Raw genomic sequence first — 27,990 nt, forward strand, 5'->3', positions numbered from 1 at the left:
TCTCTCTTCTTCCTCTGCTCCAGGTGATCCTGCTCCAGGTGATCCTGCTCCAAGTGATTCTGCTCCAAGTGATTCCACTTCTTCTTCCTCTGCTCCAAGTGATTCTGCTCCAGGTGATTCTGCTGCCTCTGCTCCAGATGATCCTGCTCCAGGTGATCCTGCTCCCTCTGCTCCAAGTGATTCCACTTCTTCTTCTTCTTCCTCTGCTCCAAGTGATCCTGCTCCAGGTGACTCTGCTTCTTCTGCTCCAGGTGGTTCCACTTCTGCTGCCTCTGCTTCTTCTGCTGCAGCTGCCCCTGGCCCAGGGCCCTGTGTCCCAGCTCCTGGGGCTGTTCCTGAGCTGTGGGGCCAGTCCACTGCTTCTTCTTGCTGCTGCCAGGGTTCCTGCAAGGAAATTTGGGAGTCAGCACCCAAAAAAAAGGGCTGCTTGGGAACACCCTGGGCTCCTCTGCAGCCAGAGCCTTTTCCTGCTGCCTGAAAGATGAGAACACCCAGAGAGGTTCACTGCTGATTTCTGACAGGAGGTTTTCAGCAGGATGTTTTCCATCTCCCCAAGGTGCATGCCTGGGTTTAGCTTTTATATTTTTCAGAATTCTCTTCACAGGGTGGTTGGACAAAACAATCCCTTCCCAGCTGGAGAATCAAGGACACCCAAAAAGCAGAAACAATGGCTAAGGGAGGGGGGCAGGGAAGGGGGCTGAGATTTCATAGCCTGGGGCTGTGTTTGGACAATTAACCACAAGGTGCAGATGAACCAAAACTTATTAAAATGTAAAACTCATAACCAGGATCCCTCTGGGATTTGATTTGGGTGTAGCCCTGCTGGGCTCTTGCACTGCCCAAGGTGAATCTTGTCCATAAATACCAATTTTATTCCTTTTGGTTTTAGTTTCTAAGTGGGTAGAAACATTAATAAATATAGTGGTTTTGGTTTATCAATTTGAAATTATTTTGTTGTGAGATAGAGTCAGAAGGAAGGCAGTACAGGTTTAACTTTAAATGGTACAAAGAGAAACTTTATTACTAGAAATTATAAGGAAAAAATTAGAATAATACTTTAGACTACTTTTTTTTTCCTACTGAAAAGGTATAGAAAATAATTAGTAATAATAATACAATATTTATTTTAAACACTAATGTTTACTTATATTTATAGTTAGAACAGTTATATTTACTTTATAATGTTTTATGTGTCATAAGGAAAGAAGAGAGTTTTCTAATAGTCAAAAAAAAGAAATTTTAGTTTATGATTTTTCTTTTTATTTAGGATTTGATTTGTTTTTTGCTGAGGGGAAGGGGCAAACACCTACCTGGGCACTGCCAGGGGGGGCTTCACCAGCTGCTTTTGGGGCTTGGCTGGGGCACTGCCTTTGCTCCTGGAGACATCTGAGCCCAAGCTCTTCCCTTCACAGCTGCTTTTGAAGGGAATTTTAAAGACAAATCCAGATGTTTTCACAGGAAAACCAGTGATCACATCAGCTCTCTCACACCCAAGCCCTGCACACCCAGAAAAGGGGTTTGGGGTGTTTCCATCCAGTTCCAATCCCAGCATGGTTTGGGTTGGAAGGACCTTAAACCCCACCCAGCCCCATCCCTGCATGGGCAGGGACACCTTCCCCTATCCCAGGCTGCCCAAGCTGACCTTGGACACTTCTGGTGATGGAGAAACCACAGATTTTCTGGGAATTCCATCCCAGCCCATCATCACCCACACAGGGAGGGGATTTCTGCCCAACATCCCACCTACCCCTGCCCTCTGTGGGTTTGACACCCTCCTGGAGCCCCCCTGAGGTTCTTCCACCCCTCCCCAGCAGCTCTCCTCACTCCTGGAACACCCAGACTCACTTTTTCAGGGCTCTTTTCTGCAGATCCTGGATGTAGTTGGTCCTTTCTATGGGATGCCCTCGACACTTGTTGAACACTGGGGAGAGACAGAGTGGTTTGGTTTCAGTTTGTAACTGGGTAAAAACACTAATAAATGTAGTGGTTTGGGTTTATGAATTTGAATTTTTGTTGTTAGATAGGATTAGGAGGAAGCTAATGCAGGTTTAATTTTAAATGGTACCAAAAAAAAAATTTATTACTAGAAATTATAAAAAAAATAATACTTCAGACCACTTTATTTACTTAAAATGCATAGAAAATAATTAGTAATTTTAACATTTGTTTATTTTAAACACTAATGTTTACTTATATTTATAATCAGAACAGTTATATTTATAATATTTTTGTGTTACAGGGAAAGAAGAGGGTTTTCTAATAGCTTTAAAAAAGTGAAATTTTAGTTTATGATTTCTTTTTTTTTTTAATAAGGATCTCAGGAAATCTTTACAAACCACCACAAGAAGTCACCCCCTGGAGCTGCTGAATAACTGAAACATTCCAGAAGGGTTTTAACCCTCCCTGAGCCATCCCAAACCTCCCTGAACTCTCCCCATGGCAGCAGGACACTCACATTCTATGGCAGCATTTGGCTCCATGCCTTCAACCTCAATCAGGTACCTGCACAGAGCAGAAATCTAATGACACAATTAATTATGAAAACACTGAGGGGTTGGTGATGATTCAAACAAGAAATAAAAGGACTGGGGAGTTTTAAACCCTTTATTCATGTGCTCCAATGGAAGATCAGTATTTTGGGGTGGATTTGGAGGTGAAAAGATTCCTTAACAAAAGCTGTAAATCCTTGCAAGTCTGAGATCACACAAATCACACCAGTGCCCCCCCAGCTGCCCCAGAACTCACCTGCAGACCAGGTACCCAGTCCTGTTCAAGCCATGTGTGCAGTGCACCCCAATCAGTTTATCTGCAACACACACAGGGGACATGCAGCTGCTTTTCCTCCCAAATCTCTCCAATCTGCATCAATCCCCACCAGTGACACAATGACCAGAAACAACCCCACACATCACCATGGCCTAATTAGCACTCAGCTCATCAGCTCATTAATTCTGGCAGCTCATCTGCACAATCAAACTCAATTAAGGCTCAAATCATCAGAGAATCCTGCAATGGTTTGGGTTGGAAAGGACCTTAAAACCCACCCAGGGCTGCTCCAAGCCCTGTCCAAGCTGGTCTGGATTATCAAAGGAAAAAAAGCAATTTATTGCCTTGAAATTCCCACAGTTAAGAGAAAGAAAAGAAATCCCTGCTGGCAGCACCACACTCACCATTGTCCTTGTTGGCTGTCAGAAACTTTTTCACAATGTATTTGAACCTCATGATGGTTTTTCTGTTTGGGATCTGGTGGCCCATGGTCAGGATCTTGTAGTAACGAAGGGTGGGTGGCAGTTCCTACAGGAAAAAAACTCAATCAACTCCAGAAAAAGCACTAATTTCTTATTAATTAAAGAATTCCAGGTAATAATTCAGGAGAAGATCAGTTTTCCCACCAAGCCCTGAAAAGCAGCTACACAGTTTGTAAGTTATATAAACTTATATAAATATATATATATATTAATTATATATATAATTATACAAACATATATATATATAAACATATATAATATAAAATACAAATATATATATAATTAAAGAAAGGTATTTTATAAATATAAAACATAAATAAGTATAAAGATATTTATAAGATAAAGTAAACCCTGCTAGCAGTAGCTTGCAAAAGGAACCTTAGAAATGAAAAGCCACTTAACACAAAAAACTATTCTAGTGTGCACCTGAATAAAAAAATCCATCAAAATCAGTAGAAAAGATGTAAAAATCAATAGATGTAAAAATCAGTAGAAAACATCTGATTAAAAGAAAGTCTTTTAGCACAGACACACAAAACATCTTTAAACCAATGAGTCAGGGGGCAAGAAAACAATCAGCCAATAAGAGCTCAACACAAAGTCTGTAAAACTGTATAAAATGAGTTATGTAAATAAAAAATTTGCTTTTTCTGCATGAAAAAACTGAGTCCCAGCTAGGCTGTTACAATACACAGTTGTAAAAAGTTTCACTCCCTGGACAGAGTACCAATATTCTGGATTATTTCTCCTGCCTTTGCTCTTTTTTTCTCCTCACCCCCTGCCAGAGGATTCCAGCCCCTCCCAGGTGTCACATACTGATAAAATCTTATTAAAAAAAACAACTTATAAAGCATAGTTTAGGCCTTGTTATTCTAACTAAGCTAATCTGTGGAGTTCCCATAAAAAGAATCATAAGAATAAGAATTAGTTTACTTAATAATTTATTTTTATGAGGAAACAGTCTATTCCTGCAAAAATAAAAAATCTATTCTGTGAGAGCCCATAAAGAATAAAATATAAACATAACTAAAAGAAAAATAAACATACCTAAAAAGAAAAATATAAACATACCTAAACAAACAAAAAAAAAAAAAACTTTAATAGTTATACACACTAGCCATTAGTAATCAATCAATTACATTTAAATGATTTATTAACCCATGAAATTCAAATTTCTGATACCATTGTGGTGGTTTTGGTTCACTAATTTGAAATTTTTCTGCTGTGAGATAAGATTAGGAGGAAATAAAACAGGCTTAATTTCAAATGGTATAAAGAGAAAATTTATTAATAGAAACAATAAGAAAAATAAGAAAACAATAAGAAAAATAATAAGAAAACAATAAGAAAAACTGTAACCATAAGAAAAAAAAAAGAAAAAAACAAGCAAAGAGAAATGTTCTTAGTGGAAAGTGCAAGGGGATAAAACTGCAAGGGGGAAAAAAACTGCAAGGGGGAAAAACAAAAGGAAAAAAACACCATAAGGAAAAAAAACACCATAAAGAAAATAAACCACCATAAGGAAAAAAAAACACCATAAGGAAAAAAAAACCACACAAGGAAAAAAAACCACAAGGAATAAAAACCACAAGGAATAAAAAACCACAAGGAATAAAAAACACAAGAAAAAAAAAACCACAAGGAAAAAAACACATAAGGAAAAAACTACATAAGTTAAAAACTACACAAGGAAAAAACTATACAAGGAAAAAAAAACATAAGGAAAAAAAACTACATAAAGAAAAAACTACATAAGGAAAAAAAAAACACATAAGGAAAAATACTACACAAGGAAAAAACTACACAAGGAAAAAAACACACAAGGAAAAAAAACCATAAAGAAAAAAACACATAAAGAAAAAAAAAGCATAAGGAAAAAAACACATAAGGAAAAAACTACACAAGGAAAAAACTACACAAGGAAAAAAACTACACAAGGAAAAAAACTACACAAGGAAAAAACACACAAGGAAAAAACTACACAAGGAAAAAAACTACACAAGGAAAAAAACTACACAAGGAAAAAACTACACAAGGAAAAAAACTACACAAGGAAAAAAACTACACAAGGAAAAAACTACACAAGGAAAAAAACTACACAAGGAAAAAACTACACAAGGAAAAAAAACTACACAAGGAAAAAACTACACAAGGAAAAAACTACACAAGGAAAAAAACTACTTAAGAAAAAAAAACACATAAGGAAAAAAACTATAAGAAAAAAAACATGAGAAAAAACCAAGCTGGTAAAACTTCCAGGGAACCTTTACAAACCACTGCACACCATACAGAAATAAACTGTGCACAATAAAAAAATCAGCTATTCTACTAAACCAAAAGAAATCTCTTGTCTGTGTCACTCCTTCCAGAAGCCCCCAAGCCCCAGTTTGGGGTTTGTGAGGAGAATTTCACAGCCTCACTGACCTCCTGGCCATAGTAACGTGTGGTGCATGTCAGGTCAATGATCAGCCCCAGCTCCTCCTGCCTCTCCTCCACCTTCCTGATCAGGTCATGAGGGGAAAATCTCTCTTCTGGCAGGAGGTTCCTATGAAAACTCTGCAGGAAAAAGATGTTTTAAAGCAGTTATTGCAATGTGGGTGTGCTGTGATGGGTGGATGGCTCAGCACAGAGCAAAGGCTGCAGCAGGAAAAAACAGTTTGGGCACTGAACCCTGGGGTGGTTTGGGCTGAAAAGGACATTAAAACTCATCTAGTTCTGTGGACAGGGATGTGCTCAGGGCCTCAGAGCTTTGGGGCAGCTCAGCTGAGAGTTGCCAGGGGTGAGTGAACACTTGAACCCCACAGTGACACACACACACCCAGGCTCTGCAGCTCTCCTGGTGGAAGTTGGGACTCAGCCCAGAGCTCCCAGTGCCACCTCCAGGAGCTCCCTGGACACCTCTGGGTGTGGGGACCCCAAACCTCCTTGGGCAGTTCCAAGGTCTGACCACCTTTCCCAGGAAGAAACTGCTTCTGATGTGCAGCCTGAGCCTCCCCTGGCACAGCTTGGGGACATTTTCTCTCCTCCTGGGGACAGAGCCCAGCCCCAGGCCCAGATGCTGCCACACCTGATGCTTTAAGTTTCAGCTCTCCTATTTTTCAGATTCTGTGCTGCCTGGGTTTTGTAAGTGTTAGCAAGAGCTCTTCACAACTGAGTCAGACAAAACAATTCTTTTCCAGCTTGAGAACCAGGTACAACCATCAGACCCAAGTGCAACTTCAAGCCCCAAAAGCATAAACAGGGAACTGAAGACAGCAAACAAGGAGGATGAGACTTCATAGCCTGAAGCTGTAATTGGACAATTAACCTCAATATGTAAATGGAGCAAAACTTCTAAAAGTGTGAAAACTCATGGCCAGCATCCACTACTGCTCATTAAAGGCCTTTCAATAAACATCCACTTTATTCTTTCAGCTGTGTCCAGTCTCAGCCTCTCTAAGCACCACACCAACCCCTCACAGCCCCCACTCCCAAAATCCAGCTGTGGATTCACCAATTCCCTGAGGAATCCCCACCAAGCCACATCAGCCCCAGCTGTCACCCCCCAGTGTCACCTCACCTCCTGCAGGGGCACCTTGAAGGCCACGAAGCGCGTGCCCGGCATCCTGCAGCCCAGCGGGATGTACTCGGTCCACCTGGGCCCAGAGGGGAGTGAGAAAGGCAGAGACCCCCGGGCAGAGACCCCCGGGCTGAGACCCCCGGGCAGAGACCCCCGGGCTGAGACCCCCGGGCTGAGACCCCCGGGCTGAGACCCCCGGGCTGAGACCCCCGGGGAGAGACCCCCGGGCAGAGACCCCCAGGCAGAGCCCCCAGACAGAGACCCCCGGGGAGAGACCCCCGGGCTGAGACCCCCGGGCAGAGACCCCCAGGGCCGGCAACACACCTGCCCCAGCCTGGGGAGCACCAAAGCACCGAGGAGCCTCGAACCCCCACTGGGATCAGAGCATCACAACCCCCCGTGTGCAGGGAGCCCCTGACTGCCAAACCCACAGTCTGGGGACCCCCAGACTGCCCAGGGACCCTCAAATTCCCCCCAGTCCTGGGGATCCTCAAACTGCCCAGGGACCCTCAAATTCCCCCCAGTCCTGGGGATCCTCAAACTGCCCAGGGACCCTCAAATTCCCCCCCAGTTCTGGACCCTCAAACTGCCCAGGGACCCTTAAATTCCCCCAGTTCTGGGCACACTCAAGCCTAGAGCCCTCAAACCTCCACCAGACCCAGAACTCCAAATTCCCCCCTCAAATCTCCACTGGTCCCGGGACTCCCAAACCCTCCCTCGCTCAGGGACCCTCAACCCCCATCCTGCCCAGAAATCCTCAGGCCTCCCCAGGCCTGGGACCTTCAAACCCCTGAGTCCCGGAGTTCCTCGTTCCCCACCCCCCGGCACCCACGGGACGGTGCAGCAGCGCTGCCACTGCCCGGTCCCGGCCGGGTTTTGGGTCGCTCCCAGCAGCCGGGAGCCCCGGGGCCGCGCTGGGGCCGCGCTCACCGCTCCGGGACGCGGCAGGACCCCCGGCCCGCCATGATTGCGACGGCGCAGCGTCCGCGCGTGACGTCACTTCCGCGCCCGCCGCGTGGAGCCGCGCGGGCCACGCCCCCAAGCAGAGACCGCGCCCATCAGAGGGTCACGGCTCCCGCGCGGCGCCCCGGGGCAATCGCGCCGCCTACGGTCACGGGCGGTACTGCAGCCCCGGAGCGGCGCCGAACCGGGGCCACGGCACCGGCACCGAACCGGGGCCACTGAACCGGGACCGAACCGGAGCCACGGCACCGGCACCGAACCGGCACCGAACCGGGGCCACTGAACCGGCACCGAACCGGGGCCACTGAACCGGCACCGAGCCAGAGCCACGGCACCAGGACCGAACCTGAGCCACGGTACCGGGATCTAACCGGCACCGAATCGGCACCGAACGGGAGCCACTGAACCGGGACCGAATCGGGACCGAACCGGCACCGAACCGGAGCCACGGCACCGGGACAGAACCGGCACCGAACCGGCACCGAACCAGAGTCACGGAACCGGGATAGAACCGGTACCGAACCGCCACCGAACGGGAGCCACGGCACCGGCACCGAACCGGGACCGAACCAGCACCGAACCGGCGCCACTGAACCGGGACCGAACCGGCACCAAACGGGCACTGAACCGGAGCCACCGCACCGGGACCGAATCGGCACCGGACCGGAGTCAAACCAGCACCGAACCTTCACCGAACGGGAGCCACTGAACCGAGACCGAACCGGAGCCACTGAACCAGGGCCAAACCAGCACTGAACCGGCACCGAGCCGGAGCCACGGCACCGGCACCGAACCGGCACCGAACCAGAACCGAACCGGAGCCACCGCACCGGGATCGAACGGGCACTGAACTGGCACCGAACCAGCACCGAACCAAAGCCATGGCACCGGGACCGAACCGGCACCGAATGGGAACCGAACCAGAGCCACTGAACTGGGACCAAACAGGGACCGAACCGAGACCGAACCAGAGCCACTGAACCGGGACCGAACCGGGACCGAGCTGCGGCCACCAAACCAGGACCAACCCAGCATCACTGCCACAGGACTGAAGCGGTGCCACCACATCGGGACTGAACCACTGTCACTGCCCCAGTACCAGCACCAGCATCACCATTCCAGTACCAGCACCAGCACCATGACTCCAGTGCGTGTCTCTTTGCTGGTACCAGTACCACTGTCCCAGTCCCAGCAGCACCTTGGACTGGCATCCCCAGCCCGTGCCAGTACCAGAACTCCTGACTTGGTGCTGGTATCCCCAGTGTCCCTAATTAATGCTGGAACTCCCAGGATCAGCATCCCCGACCCCATCCTGGCATCAACATGCCTGGACCCAGCATCCCTACCCCATTCCCACAGGTATCCCACAAGTGCCACCCTAAAGTGCTGCCCCACGGGCTCCCTGTCACACCCACGCTGTGCTGGCATGGCTCAAACACAGATGGGAGCATCAGTTGTACCTTGGGCAAGGAAAAGAGAGAACAAAAGCAACCCAAAACCTTCTCAAAATCATCCCACCCCACCATTGGGGCACACGGTGGCACTCCATCCCTTCCCCTTGGACGTGAAAATCATCTCCACTCCTAAAAATATTGTTGGGATGGAAGATTGTTGGCCATGCAAAAGATCGTGGATATGGAGGAATCACCATGGGAAATGATGGTGGGTGTAGGAAATTATTGTGGGGATGGGAAATCATCATGGACATGGGAGTCATGATGGGATGGCAAATCCTCGTGGATTTGGGGAATGGATAAATCCAGGTTGGGGGTTAGGAAATCACCGTGGGAACGGGAAATCGAGGATGTGGTTGGGAAATCGCCATGAAGATGGGAAATCATGGTGGGAAATCATCCCCATCAGTGCCCCAGCAGTAGCGTGGGCTCCCTTGCCGTGCACAGCCACACTCACACATGAACGAACCGCGCTGAAAATCCCAGGCTTTTCTAGCCCAGGATGGGACAAGCCAAGCCGGGACAGGATTTTCCTGCCCACAACATCCCATTCCCAAGCAGGTGGTGGGGACCAGCCTGGAAAAAAAAAAAGCTGCTGGGAGGAAAGCCCCTTTTCCAGAGGGAGGGGAACCAGCCGCATTAGCATCAACGCCGGGGAGACGGGGCCGTGGGCAGGCGGCGCTGGGAAGGGCCGGTCCGACCCGCCCGGCCGAGCAGGGTCCGGGCTCTCGGGATGCCCCGGGGCCGCCTGGGCACAGCGGGGCTGCTCCCCCCGCACCAAGAGATCAGGTTGAACCTCCTGCGCTTCTAGCCCAGCCTGTAATTAGCGCTCGATCCATGCCGGCGAGTAGGATCCGGGCCCTGGGAAGGAGCCGTGGCCGCCTCGGGCTGTGAGACAGGCGCTGGCTGAGGTTGGATAATTCATCTCACACCCGGCCGGCGAGTGGGCAGCTGGGTCCCTCTCCACGTGTTCCTCCTTATTTTGCCTTCTTGTTGCTACCCCGGATCTCGAGATGCTTTTCCAAAGAGTGATTCTGAGCCCCGGGTACCCCATCCACATATGAGGGTCCCCCCACAAGGGCTTTCCCACTCCCCAAGTGATGCCCAAAATCCCAGATCCCCACTTCCAAGGAGGCTTCGGTAGGGTGGAGAACCAAGCACAAGGACAGGGGGTTCACCTCCCCCCCGTCCCTCTCCCCAAAACCCCGGGGAGGCTTTGCCATGGGTTGGGGGAAAGGCCTCGACAGCGGGGACCCCGCAGCGGTGACTCAGGGATGCCGAGGGTTGCGAAACAGGCCTGGGATGGTTTGGGAGACGCCTCCACGCAGCCCCGCCAAGCCCAGCCGCCCCGGGCAGCCCGTGGGGGGAACAAGCCACGGCAGCGTCTGGGCTTTGCGCGGCGGCTGACCCGTCAGGCAGGTTTCCCGGAGCAGCAGCCCAGCTGGAGCGAGCCGTCCGGGGCCGGGAATGCCCCTCCGCCCGCTCGCAGGCTGAAGGAGCCCCCGGCTCTCTGCTCGCCACGGCCGGAGCCATGCGGGCGGTCGGGTTGCTGCTGGCCTGGGCACTGCTGCATCCCGCTGCCAGCCAGCAGTGCCACCCCTCCAGCCCCGGCGGCGTCCTGCGCTTCACCGACAGGCACGCCGAGATCCGGGTGCCGGCGCTGCACCGCGTGCCCAGCTCGCTCGATCCCCTCTACGGCCTCGTCCGGCGCTGCCTGGACCTCATCCAGCAAAACCCGCTGCCCACAGGTGAGCCCCGAGCCGGGGAGCCGCGACCCTGCGCGGCTGGGACTCACCTGGAGCGGCTCCAGGGGAACCCAGGAGTTCAGGAGGAGGATTCTGCCTCTGTCCCGGTGCTGCTGCCCCAGGAGGGTTGGGAATGCATCGGGTGGGGTCTCCTCTACCTGTGCCGGGATTTATTTTTTTGCAGAGCTGCTCAGGACAGCCCTGAATGACCCCGGCTCGGTGCGGACGTCGCAGGTGAGCCGGGATGTGGGGCAGGGGATGCCATGGGGATGGTTCAGGGCACCCGGAGCGAGCGGCCCGAGCTCGGTGCAGAGGTGCCCACGAGGCTCTCCCGTGGCGCAGGTGGTGCAGTACGAGCTGGGCTATGTCGTTTGTGCCGCCGTGGCTCTGCTCTTCACCGTGGCCGTGCCGGTGGCCGGGATGTGCTTCTGCTACTGCCGGAGCCGGCGGCGCTGCGGGGGCCGCCTCCGCGCCCACCGGCGCTCGCTGGGCTGCCGTCGTCGCTGCCTGCTGGCCTGCCTGTCCTTCACTTCCCTCGTCATCCTGTGAGTCCCCCAAATCGCCCCCCAAAACTCGCACTGGGCGGGGAGAACCGGGACGGGGAGGCTCTGCCGGGCAGCGCCGTCACCGCCTGCTCATCATCCCTCGCAGGATCAGCGTCACCTGCGCCTTCGTCACCAGCCAGCGGGTGAAGGGGCAGATGGAGCCGGGGCTGGGGGCTGTGCCCTCCACCCTGCGCACGCTGCGACAGCACCTTGCCAATGTCCCCCAGGTGGGTCCCCGAGCGGCCTCGCCCCCGGCATGGGGCGCTGCCCAGGGATGGCCGCATTTCCCTCAGGGGGTAGTTTGGCAGGCAAGGTGACGTGGCTGCATTTAAAATGTATTTTGAATGGCAACGCGGGGCTCCCTCCCCTGCCGCCGGCTGCTACCCCCTCCTGACCTGCTCCTCTTTCCTGGCAGGGGGTGCAGACGGTGGTGGACACGTTCGAGGTGCCTCGAAAGCAGATAATCTCCGACCTGGGTGGTAAGCACGGCGCCGGGCGGCACCCCGAGCTTGCCCCGGGGATGGATGAGGCACTGACGATGCCTCGGTGCCTTGCAGGGCTCAGCAGGAGCGTGGGGCTCTCCATCCACGGACAGCTCAAGGCCATGACCTACTCGGCGCTGGCGGACCTGCAGGACAGGGCCGGAGGTACGGCCGGAGCGCGGCTGTCCCCGGGACCGCCACCGGGGCCGAAGCCTCGCCGGGCTGGCCGAGCGGAGCAGCGTGAACTAGCCCTGGGCTTTCTCTTTAAGACCTACAGACCTCGCTGCACCATTTACAGATTCTGCACAGGACGGCGCGGGCGCTGGCGGCGGCGCGGGCCGAGCTGGAGCCGGCGCTGCGGGAACGAAGGCGCCGCGTGGTCGCGCTCCTGGACGACCCGCGCTGCACCTCCTGCGCCAGCGTCCTGGGCAGGGCACAGGGCCTGGAGCTGGGCGCCGACTACGGCAAGGTGGGCACCGGGCCCTTGTTCCCCAGCGTCACCTTCCCTCCCGGCTGGCCCGCGGCTCACGGGCTCCTTCTCCCACTCCAAGGTGCCGTCGGTGGAGAAGGTGCTGAAGGCGCTGGCCGGTCTGCCCCGAAGTGATTTTGCGGAGATGATTCGCCAGGTTGGGGGGTCGGGGTGAAGCGTGGGGGGTTGGGGTCCAGCAGGCAGCTCCAGCTGAGCTGCTCAGCATCCCCTCTTTCCTTGCAGGGCAATGGCACCTTCAACTCCATCCCGGAGCTGGCCGTGGAGAGGATGGCGCAGGTCATCCAGGGTGAGTGGGGCTGCCACACCGAGTGGGGACATCCTTCTCGTGCTGAATCCCAGCTTGGGGACACAGGGTGGGGTACAGGGACCGTCCGCCCCTCCAGCACAGCCTTGGCCCCGCAGATCTGCGGGGCGATTTGGCTCGCACGGCGGAGAAGGTGCAGTCCATCGCCGATGGCTTCCCCCTCCCCGACTACACGCGGCCCGTGAGCGAGGCGCTGCTGAAGGCGGAGGAGCGGAGCCAGCCGTACCTGCGGGAGGCGGAGCGCTTCGAGCGGTACAGGTGACACTGGGGACAGGACGGGGCACAGGGGGTGCAGCACAGAAGGGCCGCGAGCTCCAGGAGCCTCAGCCCCGCATCTCGAGGCTGTGCCCTGCTGCTGCTCCCTCCAGGTGGATCGCGGGCACGGTGCTGTGCTCCATCATCCTCCTCATCCTCGCCTGCAACGTGACGGGAATGGCCCTGGGGGCGTACGGGCTTTCCAAGCGGGAGGACCCCAGCGACTACGAGTGCCGAGGAGAAGCTGGCGCCAAGTTTCTCCTGGTGTAAGAGTCTCTCTGGATGCTGGGGGGCTGCTCCATCTCACACACCCCTCAAAAAAAAAACCCGGGCAAAGCCAAGGGAGGGACTGGGAACCGTCCCATCGGAAAAGCTTTTGAAGCCACCGCCTGCGCCGGCAGGTTTGGGAGAAGCTGCTCCTCCCTGGGAGCTGGCAGCTCCCGCTGCCCGGCACACCCGCTCCCAGCGCCCTGCCCAGCCCGGCGTGCCCGGGCTCGGGAAGGAGCCGCGGGGCTGCAGCTGGACGGGCAGGCCCCTTCCTGCCCGCTCGGGTCTGCAAAGCCACCACGGGCGCCTCCTCTCCCTCTTTCAGCGGCGTGGGCTTGGCTTTCCTGTTCTCCTGGCTCCTCATCCTACTGGTTTTCGCCACCTTCCTGGTCGGGGGCAACATCCAGACGCTGGTTTGCAGGAATTGGGTCAACCAGGAGATTTATAAGGTGGGTGGTCACACATCCACCTATCGCCCTGTAAATCTCTCCTTCCGTGCACCAGAACACCTCCAAAGGCTCTGTGTCCTCCCCCTAAATCCGCCTGGAAAAGCCCCGTCCTAGACCAGACGATTAAGTTTAGGATTAGCTCCTCGGATTTGCATCATCAGCTGGGAATTGCCCTTGTGCTGTTAATTCGCTTCCTAATTGCTGTTTCCTGATCCTTGGGCATCCCTGGGGTGCTTGGGACCGGCAGCTCGGTGTGATGGGACTGGGGGAGCGGGGTTGGGATAGGGACTCTTCCCACGGCAGTGATACACAGGGGAGGTCCCACCACGGTGCTGTCCCTCCAAACACCCCCGGCGAGGCTCCGCAGTGGCAATGTCCAAATAAAGGCAAAATTAGCTCAGGCTACCGCGAGCAAATAAAGGCACAAATTGGTTCAGGCTACCCTGAACTACCTCAGGATGCATCTGCGAGGGCACAGCACCCCCAGAATCACTGCTGGGAGCGCCTGTGCCTTACCCTGACCCTGATTCTCCTGTTTGGCCCAGTTCATCGACACCCCCGGGAATCTCCCTCCGTCCATGAACGTCACCCACCACCTCAACCTCAGGAGGGACTCCAACCTCAGCTCCGCGTACCGGTGAGCGCCGCAGGACCCCCCGGGCAGCCAGGGCGGATTTGGGATTGCTCTGCCAATGTCCCTCTGCCTTCCAGGGAGTGCAAGAGCGGCGCGGGGCTCTGGGAGGTGCTGCAGCTCGACAGGTCCTACGACCTGGACGAACACCTGAGAACCCCCAAGGTGAGGGCTGGCTCAGGCCAGAGCTGCCGGCAGCGGCAGGGGGACGCACGAGCTGTGCTGGGGTTACTGGGAGCCCTGCAGAACCCTTTGTCTGACCCGCACAGTACGCGGCTGATTTCCAAAAACGCCTGGGCGAATTCACGGCGAACCTGGGAGACGTGCGGCTCCTCCGCAGCGAGGGCAGGCAGGACCTGGAGACCTTCGCCCGCAGCGGGGTGGACGAGGTGGATTACGGGCGCTTCCAGGAGGAGGTGAGGGGTGCTGGCGGTGGTGCTGCAGGATGTGCCCCACAGCGGGGCTGGATTTTGGGCAGCTCCCGACTCCATTTCCCTGCAGATGAAAAACCCGGTGGTGCAGACCAGCCTGCCCGGCTTGGCGAGGAACCTCGAGGGGCTGCAGAAAATGCAGGTGAGCGGCGGGGCAAGCGGCGGGGGAGCCCTCGGTGCCCACGGGGGCGCGCTCACCCCGCTGTGCCCCGCAGAGGAACAGCACGGTGGCCGGGCGGCTGGCAGCAGAGGCGCGGGCGCTGTGGCACATGCAGAACTCCACGGTGCAGTCGCAGGAGGCTTTGGTGGTGAGTCCGCGCTGGGCTGGTGGCAGCGGTGCCACTGGCACCCTCTTGAAGGGGAAAAAGAGGTTTCTGATCCTTTCTCACCTCCCTGTCCCACAGGCAAAGCTGGGGGAAAGCGTCCAGTTCCTCTCCCGCTTGGCACCGCACCTCAAGGTACTCACGCGTCTCTTCCAGCCCCAAAAAACTTGTGGTTCCCCATGGGTCCCATCTGCCAAAAAACCCCCACATTTGCAGGGTGATGGCAGAGCCAGGAAAAATATCATCCAGGAGAATTAGTTTCCTCTAGTGATTAGATTTGCTGTCTCAAATCAGAAATCCCCCGGCTCAGGGCACATCCCTCTTCCCCTGCCCTCCGGCAACCAGACACGATTTTGAGCTCGGGGTTGCTCCCTGCACCCCTCGGGCACCCATCCCGCTGCTCCGGGCCCTAAGGATGCTCTGCCCTCCCTGTGCTTCCCCAGGAGCGGGTGAAGAGGACGCTGGCCACCACGGCTTCGGTGGAAGCCCGGCTGCCCGTGCAAGCCCAGCAGATCCTCCGGCAGGTGAGGCGGGGCTGGATGAACCATCGGGGGTAGAATTCCCCACAGCGAGAAGGAAAGAGGGAGAACAGGGCGCTGAGAGAGGGCACCGGGAGCCTTCAGCCCTCATTTTCCAGCCGACAGTGGTCCAGAGAGCCGGGCTGGGGAGTGCGGGGATGGAGCCGGGCTGGGGAGTGCGGGGATTGAGCCGGGCTGGGGAAACGCGGGGATGGAGCCGGGCTGGGGAGTGCGGGGATGGGGCCGGGCTGGGGAGTGCGGGGATGGAGCCGGGCTAGGGAGTGCGGGGATGGGGCCGGGCTGGGGAGTGCGGGGATGGAGCCGGGCTAGGGAGTGCGGGGATTGAGCCGGGCTGGGGAAACGCGGGGATTGAGCCGGGCTGGGGAGTGCGGGGATGGGGCCGGGCTGGGGAGTGCAGGGATGGAGCCGGGCTGGGGAGTGCGGGGATTGAGCTGGGCTGGGGAAACGCGGGGATGGAGCCGGGCTGGGGAGTGCGGGGATGGAGCCGGGCTAGGGAGTGCAGGGATGGGGCCGGGCTAGGGAGTGCGAGGATCCATCCGTGCTGGGGAAACGCGGGGTTCCATCCGCGCTGCCTTTCCCCTGCCCAGGAGCTCGGCTGCTTCACCAGGAAGGAGCTGCGGTATTTCGCCCAGTACCTCAGTTGGATCGGGCAGACGGTGAGTGCTCCCCGTCACCCCGCGGGGATTGTTGGGGTCCAGGAGCCCCCACGGATCCCTCCCGCAAGCAAAATGCGCCCCAGCAGCCAGGCGTGGGCTGACACCTTGTCCCTGCTCCTCGTTCCAGCTGAGGGAGGATGTGGCTTCGTGCCAGCCGCTCGCCACGGCCCTGGACAACGCGCGGGTCATCCTGTGCGACCGCATCGCTGACCCCTGGGTAAGGATCGCCCTCCGTGGGGCTCCTAGGCGAGCAGCGAGGCTCCCCAAACCCTCCCGGAGCCCGGGGGCTGCCCCCGCCCTGCCCGCACAGCTCAGCCCCGTGCGCTCTCCTTGCAGAACGCCTTCTGGTTCAGCCTGGGCTGCTGCACCTTCTTCCTCATCCCCAACATCATCTTCGCCGTCAGACTCACCAAACACTTCCGCCCCATCCGCAACCGGCTCATGTGAGAGGATGGGGGGACACACGGGGACATGGGGACATGGGGACGGGGGGGACAGGGGGACAGGGGGTGTGGACTCCTCCCTGACCATCCCTCGTGCTTTCTTCTTCTTCTTTGCAGCTCCACGGGCTCAGAGGAGACCTGTCCCTTCCACATTCCCCGTGTCACGGCGCTCAAGCTTTAGGACGGGGCTCTGCCGGGTGCGGGGTCCCAGGAGCTCCCACAAACCCGAGCCCGACCCTCCGGGGGCTCCCACAAACCCAAAGCACTGCAGGGCTCCGGATCCCTCTGCACCTCTCAGGGCTTTGGGCCCTCTCTGTCTCTTTCTCGGTGTCTTTTGAGGCCTGGCGTCCTTCCCGGGTGTGGGACTCCCGGCCATTTGGGATCCCGGGGATGGTTCCCTGAGCCCGGCTGTCCCGGCTGGGAGGGGAGGCTCCCCCGGCTCCCCCCACCCCTCACACCCTCAGGGAAGGGCGCCCACCGCTGCCCTACGGCAATTCCTCACTCCGGGGACTCCCGGGCGCTGTGGGGCACATTAAAACCCTCCTCTAAAAAACTGCCCTTGGATCCTTTGTTGGCGCCCGTTATCCACAGGGAACGGTTCTGAGAGGCTCTGGGGATGAGGGGGGCCATGGCTGAGGGGTTTGGGGATGAGGGGAGCCATGGCTGAGGGTGTTTTGGGGATGAGGGGGGCCATGGCTGAGGGGTTTTGGGGATGAGGGGAGCCATGGCTGAGGGGTTTTGGGACTGAGGGGGGCCATGGCTGAGGAGTTTTGGGGATGAGGGGGCCATGGCTGAGGGGTTTGGGGATGAGGGGAGCCATGGCTGAGGGGCTCAGGGGATGAGGGGGGCCATGGCTGAGGGGCTCAGGGGATGAGGGGGGCCATGGCTGAGGAGTTTTGGGGATGAGGGGAGCCATGGCTGAGGGGTTTGGGAATGAGGGGGGCCATGGCTGAGGAGTTTTGGGGATGAGGGGGCCATGGCTGAGCAGTTTTGGGACTGAGGGGGGCCATGGCTGAGGGGCTCAGGGGATGAGGGGGGCCATGGCTGAGGGTGTTTTGGGAATGAGGGGGGCCATGGCTGAGGGTGTTTTGGGGATGAGGGGGGCCATGGCTGAGGGGTTTGGGGATGAGGGGGGCCATGGCTGAGGGGTTTGGGGATGAGGGGGGCCATGGCTGAGGGGTTTTGGGGCTGCAGTTGTGGCCAGGGGGGTTCAGGAGCTGAGAAGGTTCCAAGGTTGAGAAGCTGCCACAGCCAAGGAGGGATTCAGGACTGGGGTTGTGGCCGAGGGGTCTCTGGGGTCTGAGGGGGTGACAGGGCCATGGGGGCAGGGGGCTCTGCCCCCCATCCCAAGGCAGCCCAGTTTGTGACTTTTTTTTTTTTTTTTTTTTTGGTGTGTAATTCCTGCTTTTCATTCAGATCCTTCATCCCCTGCTTTCTCAGGGCTTTGTCCAACCACCAAATTATTCACCAAAACCCACAGAGGAGTTTGCAGATCCACCAAACGAGAATTTCCCTCCCCAAAACACTCTCTGCTTGCCAGCCTAGAGAGAAATGCCCCATTTTTATGCATTATTAAAAGGCTTTTCTACCCGCAGCCAGCAACCATAAAAACACCTGGTTTATGAATTATTCAAGTTGCTGGTTTGAGCAGCTCCTCAGCCGGCAGAGGTCAGCATTGGAAAGGATTTTTCCAAAGGGATTTGGGGAGTGGAAATCCCCAAGGATTTCTGTAGGAGCCTCCATCCTCGGAGATGTCCTCAGCCCATCTGGAAACCACCTGATAGAATCAGAAATCAGCGTTAAAAAGGAGGATTTTGGGGTTAGAGGGGGTTGAGATGGGGAGAAGTGTGTAAAAAAGTGATATTTTTACCTGGGCTTCAGTCAGAAAATAAAATGATCCCAGCTGGATGCATTCCAAAGGCCTAAAGCCATAAAATTCTGAGATAATTAAAAAGGAGAGGCTCGCCTTGTTTTTATAAGTATTGTTTTTTATAAGCCCCTCTTCATGGCAGAGTCATTATTTTAAATACTGTAATACCCACTTGGTGGTGCAGGAGAGCAAAGGGATTATCGACTTTAAAGGTTAAATAACATAAAAGCAATAATGTTTACTGAGTCCATCCACTGATTAAAGAAACCACAGAAACAAACCCGGAGCTGTTCAGGCTGGAAAAGAGCTTTGAGGTCATCAAATCCAGTGGCTTTGCAAAAAAAAATGAGATTAATTCAGCTGGATCTTCTTCCTGAGGTTATTTCTTGTAACTGGGCCTCTCTAAATAAAAGACAAATAATGAATTCTCCCCAAAATAAATGTCTGTTTTAGATCCATTAATATCTCTGTTCCTTGCCTGAAATGTGGATGGATCAAAAAAGTGAGGATATTTGAATTAATGGTAAATCACCCATGAATTATCTAGAAAATTGCCCTAAACCAACTGGAGGGCACTTTGTTTAGTACAGGAAAAATTAAAAAGTGAGGATGAGCTGGATAATGATTGCTCACCTCAAGCAAAACCAGGATTTATCATTAACCACCCCCATAAAGGAACCTTGTCTCCCCTCCATTACCTGTACTGGTAAATTAAAGACTGAAATCAGCTCATTTCTAGATCCTAAATGCATTTTTAAATGATTTGGTGTCTCCTCTGTCAGAGGGGTTTGGGTTATTTCTATCTCAGTTTATCTGAATCTGTGTTCTTTGAGGTCTTTATTTACCCATCCTATCTCAGATTTTTTGGATCTGTATTCTTGGAGTTTGGTTTTTTCTAACTCAGTTTATCTAGATCTGTGTTATTTGTGTTTGGTTTTTTCCATCTTTATCTAGATCTGTGTTATTTGAGGTCTTTATTTATCCATCCTATCTCAGCTTTTTTGGATCTGTATTCTCTGAGTTTGTTTATTTTTAAATCTCAGTTTATCTGGATCTGTGTTGAGTTTGTTTTTTTCTATCTCAGTTTATCTAGATCTGCGTTCTTTAAGGTTTTTTTCTCTCAGTTTATCTGGATCTGTGTTATTTAAGGTTTTTTTCTCTCAGTTTATCTAGATCTGTGTTCTTTAAGGTTTTTTTCTCTCAGTTTATCTGGATCTGTGTTCTTTAAGTTTTTTCTCTCTCAGTTTATCTGGATCTGTGTTCTTTGAGGTTTTTTTTCTCTCAGTTTATCTGGATCTGTGTTCTTTGAGGTTTTTTTTTCCTAACTCAATTTATGTGGACCTGTGTTCTTTGCCCTCTAAGGACTTAACTGGTGTTGATTAAACCACTTTCCTTGTTAAACCCCCCTTGGAATTCAGCCCCTGGGATACCTCACCTCCCTCCTGCTGTCCCTGCTGCCCTGAGAAGTGTCTATAATTCATAAAAAATCAATAATTCATAGGGCTGCAGCTTTGTCAGCTTTCCCTGCTGGGCTGGGAGCTCTGCTCAGCCCAGGTGCTGCTCCCCAGCTCCTATTCCAGGGCACAAATTGTTCTTTATTCCCGGAACTGAGGAGAAATGCAGGAAAAGTCCAGCCACTTTTGTCAGGATCAGCTTATTCCTGCAATTCTAACAGCATTCAATTTCACCATTCTTATTCCACTTCCCTCGATTTTTCTCCCTGTTTTCCATTGAGCACCAACCTCCTTTTCTTCTCCACAAAAAGGATCCTGTGACCTCTTCCATCTGTTTCTGTCATTGTCCCCTAAAAACAGCTCAGGAAGCTGAGACTCAACACAGCTGCCATGGAGAGTTGTTCAGATTTTCATCCCCGTGCCCAAAATGTTCCTTTTAAAGCTGTTTCTGCAGCAGAGCTCCAGCAATGAGTGAGGGAGGAGTGAGATCTCAATTCCCAGCTGAATTTTGTTCAATCTCTGCTGAGGAGTTGGTGGAATTGTACCAAACTTCTCTTTTTTTTTTTTTTTTTTGAGGCATGGATTGATTCCCTACTGACTCCTAAACCCAGCTTTGTGAGGAACCAAATCCCAGAGGTTTTGCTCCCATTTTCCTTTGTTTTTAACATGAAAACTCCTTGGATTATTGATGCCACAAAAATATTTTGGAGGCACGGAGGCTTTGGGCCTGAACACAGGCAAGAAAACACCCTGGGAAATACAAACTCTGCTTTATTAATCATGATTATTAATTGGTAATTAATGGCTGTGGGCAGGGCTTTGCTTCTGGGGTGATTCCAGTGTCAGCTGGGGATGAACACCCAGCCCTGACCTCCTGCTCTGAATGCAAACCCAAATTTTTCCATTTTCTGTGCTCTGATTGTTGTTCTCTGCCCAGAGTCCCCCTGGGCTTGCTGGGGGAGGTGCTGGAAGCCAAATCAGGGGCCAAGGTGGCCAAAGCTGCTGGGCAAAGGGCACCTTCTAAGGGTGGCAGCTTTAGGGCCAACTGAGGGACAGGAAAAAGTCCTTTTGGGGTAAAAAATATCCTTTTTACTCTTCTCTGGGGTAAAACATCCTGTGCCCAGATGGGCTTTGGCCTCTGGTGCTGCTCCCAGCCTTGGACTCACAGCCAGGTTCATTTCCATCCTTTCCAAATCTTTTCCTTCATGATCTGGGAGGAGAATGAGGTAAAACCACCCTGAAGCTTGGGCTGGGTATCTCTGGATCCTTCCTCTTGTTGGATCACAGCTCTCCCCAGCCCTGAAGGGCCTGTGGGCTCCTTCTGCTAATTCCAGTTTTCTGCAGAGACTTAATAAGACTTTAATTGCCCTGCTGTTCTCCACGAGCTGCTCTGGAAAAGCTGAAGAGAAAAAAATCCAGGAGAAATCCTTGGGGAGAATTATCAGTGCTCCTTCCTCCACTCAGCCCCTAAAACTGGCACACCCTCTGTTAACGAGCTCTGGTTTCATCCAAAATATTTCCAGCTGGGGGAAAAACCCCTCATCACCAACTTCCTCACTTCCTACATTTCTCACCTCCCCGTGGCAAAATCCTGGGTGAGAGGCAGGAATTTTATCTGAGGTTTTCAATCGTGTTGAGTGAAATCACCCCGAGAGCAGCAAATTCGAAATAAATTCGAATTTTCCTGTACAAACCATTTAGAAATTCAGCTGTCTTCAAGCTGCAGCTGGAACCCAGCAGCTATCCCGGGATAAACCTCCGGGGTGGCTCCGAGCGGGGTTTATTTCCAGCAGCTGCGGCAAAGGGAGCAGCATCCCGGCTCCGCCCCTGCATCCCTCGCATCCCTCGGTCGCCATGGAAACGGCCCCGCGGGAGCGCCGTGCCCATGGCAACGCCGCAGGAGCATCCCGAGCATCCTCGGAGCCTCCTCCTCCTGCCACGCTCCGAGTTTGGGCTCCTTCCTGCTCCCGCGATGGCAAAATTGTCCTCCTGGGCAGCTCCCCTTGCAGGGGGGTTCCGTTTAATGATGGAATGTTTGGTGTATAAAACTTCTCAGGTGTCTTAATAAACATAAATTTTATAAACAGCCTCATGGGCAGATCCCCTTCCAGGGTCAAAGGGCAGATTTGATATTTAATGATGGAATAATTTGTGTATAAAACTTCCCTGGTGTCTTAATAAAAAAAAAATTAGAAACAGCCTCATGGGCAGTTTCCCTTGCAGGGTCAAAGGGCAGATTTGACATTTAATGATGGAATAATTTGTGTATAAAACTTCCCTGGTGTCTTAATAAAATAAATTTATAAACAGCCTCATGGGCAGCTCCCATTGCAGGGTGAAATGACAGATCTGACATTTAATGATGGAATAATTTCTGTATAAAACTTCCCTGGTGTTTTAATAGAAATAAATTTTATAAACAGCCTCATGGGCAGCTTCCCTTCCAGGGTCAAAGGGCAGATTTGACATTTAATGATGGATTGTTTGGTGTATAAAACTTCTCAAGTTTCTTAATATAGATAAATTTTATAAACAGCCTCATGGGCAGATCCCCTTCCAGGGTCAAAGGGCAGATTTGACATTTAATGATGGAATGTTTGGTGAATAAAACTTCTCAGGTTTCTTAATAAATATAAATTTTATAAACAGCTTCATGGGCATATCCCCTTCCAGGGTCAAAGGGCAGATTTGACATTTAATTATGGAATAATTTGTGTATAAAACTTACCTGGTGTTTTATTAAAAATAAATTTTATAAACAGCCTCATGGGCATATCCCCTTCCAGGGTCAAAGGGCAGATCTGACATTTAATTGTGGAATATTTGGTGTATAAAACTTCATAAAGAGTCTTTAAATTTCTGCTTTAAAAGCACTTTAAAGCTTTGCTTTCACAATGTTATAAATCCTAATGGATAAAACCAGATTTTACCCCTAACCCACATTTCCCAAACCTGATTCCTTTGTTTATTTTCCTTTATACTCAAAGTAAAAAGAGTGAACACCACAAAGTCCCTGGAACACTTCCCATGGGGGGAAAGGGGAAAATCCTGGTGGAAATTTCCTCCCCAGCTCTGGTAAGAAGATTTACACGTGTGGTTTAATCATTTCATCCTCCTCAGGAAAGCAGGTCAGGGCAGGAAAAGCTTGTTGAGTTCTCAGGTGAATAAACAAGGAAAAGACCTGGGCCAAAAATGGCTGCAATAAAGAAAAATACAAAAAAAAAAAATTGAAAATTGATTTTTTAACTCTACTTTTAAAATTATTTCTCCACCTCTAACCTTGTTTCAGTCTATTGCTTGACTTTTTTTTTTTTTTTTTTTTTTAATAAAAATCAAGTCATTATCTGCATTTTTCCAGCTCACCCTCAACCTCTTTTCCCAACAGCAGGAAAAGAAAAATAAAAGAGATTTTTCCTGCCCACAAGAAGCACCCAGAACATTCTCCCTGTCCCAAAAATCTCAAATGTCAATGCCCCAATTTCAACAAGTCCCTGCAAGCTCTGAGCTCCCTGTGACACATCCCAGGTGCCAAAAATCCGAATATTTTGGGATGTGTGCCAAAGCAGCGGCTGAGCCATGCCGGGTTATTTTGGAGCTCCTGATGTCACCCAGGGCGCTCCCAACCCGCAAAATTCCTCCCAGGGGGATCGCGAGTATCCAAAATAAACCGGGAGAGAAGGAAGGAAAGAAAGGAAAACCTCCCGCTGAGTCATGTGCCAACAATCCCGCTCCGAGAGGGAAAAAAAAATTAAAAATCCATTTTTCCTGCCAAGGAGCCGGCGCTGGGTAATGGAATTTCAGCGGGAATTTGGGGATTTCTGGGAAAGGATTTGTTCCTGGAGCAGCAAAAGGAGATTTCTCCATCACAAAGGGCACAAGGAGCCCTTTCTGCCTTTTCCCGGCACAGCAGGGAATTGTTGGAGTCCTGCAGCAGCTGCCCCCGGGTTGTTTTTAACTCCAAACCGGAGCCGCTGCTCCTATCTCCCACAAATTCACGCAGCCTCCAACACAAAAACTCGATTTTTTCCCTCAATTCAAAGCACTTTTATAACCAATTTTTGTTCCAAAATAAATTTCCCCCTCCAAACCAACCTTTTTTTTTTTTTTTCTTTTTCTTTTTTTTTTTTTTAAATAAAACCTTCTAGCACCCCGGTGATGCCAAAAGCATCTTTTGGGAGCTATATTGTTGTTATAAAGTTGGATAGGATATTTGATATTTTTATGCAGAATAGCTGAATTTTTATTTATATAATTGATATTTATATGATTGCTATAAAGTGCTTGTTTGAATTTATTTGGTTAGTAATTTATTGAAACTTAATTTATTGCTTGGTAACGGTTAATGTACAAGTTCATTAAATTTGAATATATATTTATATTTTTAAATGAATATTTATGGGGTAGATTTTTGATTTTTTGTAGGTGCAAAGTGGTTTATTATAAGAATAGATTGTAATATTGTAATAACAGATAAAGATAATAACATATTGTAATTGTTGATATAAGATACAATAAATAATATAATAGTTAATATATTATGTTAATTATATTATAATTACATAATAGTACCATAATATAATATGAGATATTATAATATATGCTACTGTATAGCATATATTACTATAGTATCGTATAGAGTAATAATACATAATATAATATAATATAATATAATATAATATAATATAATATAATATAATATAATATAATATAATATAATATAATATAATATAATATAATATAATATAATATAATATAATATAATATAATATAATATATATTATAATGTATAATACAATACAATATGATAATATAGAAAATATAATATATATTATAATGTATAATACAATACAATATGATAATATAGAAAATATTATATTATATTATATTATATTATATTATATTATATTATATTATATTATATTATATTATATTATATTATATTATATTATATTATATTATATTAATACATAGTATAGATAATAATAGTAATTATAATAATATAATAATCTGTAATAGCTCATGAAAACCGATTTTTTTTTTTTTTTTAATGGGAATTTAATAGTTGTCAGAGCAGTAAGGTCTGAATTCTGTTTCAGGAGGGTTTTTATGGCAAGGTTTATTTTTGTGTGGCACCATCCCATGCCCAGGCCTGGTGCATCCCTGGAGGGGAGGGTAAGGAGCTTAAGGGACCTGGAATAGCAGCGAGCTCAGCCCTGGGGTTATCACCCTGAGCAGATTGAGCAGCTCAGGGACCTTTCTAAGCCCTGCAGGAAGAGTTCTACCCTATGGACAATTATAACCCCTGGAAAAACATTTCTAACCCTATGGACAATTATAACCCCTGGAAAAACATTTCTAACCCTATGGACAATTATAACCCCTGGAAAAACATTTCTAACCCTATTGATAGTTATAACCCCGGGAAAAACATTTCTAACCCTATGGACAATTATAACCCCTGGAAAAACATTTCTAACCCTATGGACAATTATAACCCCTGGAAAAACATTTCTAACCCTATGGACAATTATAACCCCTGCATAAAGAGTTCTACCCTGTGGACAATTATAACCCCTAGAGAAACATTTCTAACCCTATTGATAGTTATAACTCCATGGATAAAGATTTATAACCCTATTGATAGTTATAACCCCATGGATAAATATTTATAACCTTATATACAGGTATAACCCTATGGAAAAACTTTTTTAACTCTATTGATAATTAAAACCCCATGGATAAAGAGTTCTACCCCTATGGACAACTATAACCTCCATGGAAAAACATTTATAACCCTATAGATAGTTATAACCCCCTGGATAAGCATTTATAACCCTATTAATAGTTATAACTCCATTAATAAATATTTCTAACCCTATGGACAATTATAATCCCCTGGATAAATATTTCTAACCCTATGGACAATTATAACCCCTGGATAAACATTTATAACCCTATAAATAGTTATAACTCCCTGGATAAAGATTTATAACCCTATTGATAATTATAACCCCATGGATAAACACGTAAAACCCTACTCATAATTATATGATAAATAAAAAGTTCTACCCCTATTGATAATTACAACCCCATGGATAAAGAGTTTTACCCCTATGAAAAATCCTAATCCCATGGATAAAGAATTCTAACCCCAAGGATAATTTTAACCCTCTGGATAAACATTTATAACCCTACTGATAGTTATAACCCCATGGAAAAACATTTATAACCCTACTGATAATTATAACCCCATGGATAAACACTTATAACCCAACAGATGAACATTTTTACCCCAAAGGATGAACATTTATAACCCCACAGACGAACATTTAGAGCCTTTTTAAGGCCTTGTCCACAAGCAAAGTTCAGAAGGGTGAGTGCAGCCCCCAAAATCTCATATTCCAGTGGACACTCCCACAGAAAATAAACAAATATTGAAATAATTCCAAAGTGCCATCACAGAGAGAAGCAGATCCACAGGGAAAGGACCAACTCCTCCCCAGCTCTGGGGCTGCAGAGCCATAAATTGAATTATTTTTTCCTTGGCTTCTCTGCAGAACCAAGGAGAAAACCCCTCTGGAAGGTGCTGGGTGGAAAGTTTGGCCGGGTGGTTTTTCCCCTGCCTGGTTTTCCTCCCCTGGCACGTTTCTCTGGGATTTGCTGGGACTTCTCCTCCTCCTCCTCCTCCTCCTCCCCACCGTGGGTTACATAACGATGACTCCCTGGAACAGCACGTAATTAATGCCCTGCTCCTCCCATTTCCTCCTCCTGGCCTGTTTTCCCTCATAGAAAAGGTAAAAAAATTAATTAACTCACACATCATGGGATGGTTTGGGTGGAGAGGACCTTAAATCTCATCACAGCTTCCACTGTCCTGTCCAACCTGGCCCTGAACACTTTTATCTCTTTTTTTTTTTTTTTTTTCAGTCCTTTTATCCTATTTTTTCTTCATGCTGAAAAATATCCAGGTTTCAGGAGCAAAGGAGAAATCCCTTCCATTCAATCCACAGAATGATACTGCAGGTCAAGGTTCCCATGGAAAAGTCCTTCTGCCACCAAAAATGGGCTAAAAATGACATTTTTTACCCCTCTGGAAGGAGAACTCTCTGCAGGGCTGCACAGCCCAAGTAAGCACCAAGAGCCTCACCAAAAAAAAAACCTCAAAATATTCTCATAAAGGCCCAAATTTTTAAAATTACCAACTGAGATGGGAAAATCCTGAGTGGTATTTTTCCTTCTGGCTGGAAGTGCCCTTGGAGGTTTTGCCACCACCCTTGGTTGTCCCAATATCATCTTCCCAAGAAAAATAGTACTTAAAAAAAAAAAGACAATCCAAAGAGAGAATTCAGAGCAAATCCCCAAGAAAAATCCAGGAGTTTTGCTTCAAAGAGACAATTCCAAGAGAATTCCATTAGAGAATAAGCCAAGCTCTGTCAAGCACATCCCCTTAACCCTCTGAACACAATTTCTCCTCATTATTTTCCTCTTTGGCAGGTTTCAAGAGGTTTCTGGATGAACTTAGTGGAATCTCAGCTCAAATTTGGATTTTTTATTTTTTTTTCTCCAGTGAGTGAGGGTGGGGTGGGCACTTCACCCATTCCTCAATCCCCCCCTCCAGATCACCAAAAATCCATCCCCAAAAACCACCTGGATGCCTTCCCTGCCTTTGCAAAGCCAGAGCTGGGTGAATAAAAGCATTTTCATGAATTAAAGCAATATAAAACCAACATAAAATCGATGGGAGGTGCTGAAGGAGATGAACCTTCCTCCCTCCCCAGCTCAGCATTAACCCAAAGTCAGTGTTACGAGAAAAACTCATCCCATTAATGATTTCTGAGCTGGCACAGGGCCTGCTGTGCTGCTTTCACTTCCTCCAAACCTC

General features: G+C 50.1%; 2 protein-coding genes and 1 long non-coding RNA gene across 3 annotated transcripts in view; 1 reads left to right on the forward strand and 2 right to left on the reverse strand.

Moving 5' to 3' along the window:
- The window catches only part of LOC306813496 (RNA/RNP complex-1-interacting phosphatase-like), a gene marked incomplete at its 3' end in the record, with an annotated part of 8,927 nt that extends 1,104 nt beyond the window's left edge, over positions 1-7,823 (reverse strand). The window contains exons 1-9 of the mRNA XM_079328966.1: positions 7,738-7,823; positions 6,808-6,883; positions 5,673-5,804; positions 3,171-3,294; positions 2,746-2,806; positions 2,456-2,502; positions 1,846-1,921; positions 1,311-1,415; positions 79-384 (exon numbers count right to left, since the gene is read on the reverse strand). Coding sequence (XP_079185092.1) covers positions 79-384; positions 1,311-1,415; positions 1,846-1,921; positions 2,456-2,502; positions 2,746-2,806; positions 3,171-3,294; positions 5,673-5,804; positions 6,808-6,883; positions 7,738-7,772 — 962 coding nt within the window. The 5' untranslated portion in view covers positions 7,773-7,823. The remainder of the gene's footprint in view (positions 1-78; positions 385-1,310; positions 1,416-1,845; positions 1,922-2,455; positions 2,503-2,745; positions 2,807-3,170; positions 3,295-5,672; positions 5,805-6,807; positions 6,884-7,737) is intronic.
- Positions 7,824-10,630: 2,807 nt separating this feature from the next.
- PROM2 (prominin 2) lies at positions 10,631-17,336 on the forward strand. Its single transcript, XM_079328716.1, has 23 exons — positions 10,631-10,972; positions 11,154-11,203; positions 11,312-11,514; positions 11,621-11,741; positions 11,930-11,993; positions 12,072-12,161; positions 12,266-12,465; positions 12,548-12,622; positions 12,709-12,772; positions 12,889-13,048; positions 13,159-13,311; positions 13,638-13,761; positions 14,307-14,398; positions 14,473-14,557; positions 14,662-14,808; positions 14,894-14,965; positions 15,039-15,131; positions 15,228-15,281; positions 15,590-15,670; positions 16,273-16,341; positions 16,469-16,558; positions 16,678-16,784; positions 16,902-17,336. Exons 1-23 carry the CDS (start codon positions 10,756-10,758, stop codon positions 16,963-16,965), a joined length of 2,475 nt encoding a protein of 824 aa, XP_079184842.1. The 5' UTR covers positions 10,631-10,755; the 3' UTR covers positions 16,966-17,336.
- A 1,119-nt stretch (positions 17,337-18,455) lies between these two features.
- On the reverse strand, positions 18,456-20,258 carry LOC306813517. The gene is made up of 3 exons (XR_013776994.1): positions 20,090-20,258; positions 18,655-18,722; positions 18,456-18,561 (listed from the first exon to the last, which is right to left on the reverse strand). It is a non-coding gene; the product is annotated as an uncharacterized lncRNA (long non-coding RNA).
- Positions 20,259-27,990: the final 7,732 nt, after the last annotated feature.

The sequence above is a fragment of the Erithacus rubecula genome, assembly GCF_903797595.1.
Source record: "Erithacus rubecula genome assembly, chromosome: 29".
Classification (NCBI taxonomy): domain Eukaryota; kingdom Metazoa; phylum Chordata; class Aves; order Passeriformes; family Muscicapidae; genus Erithacus; species Erithacus rubecula.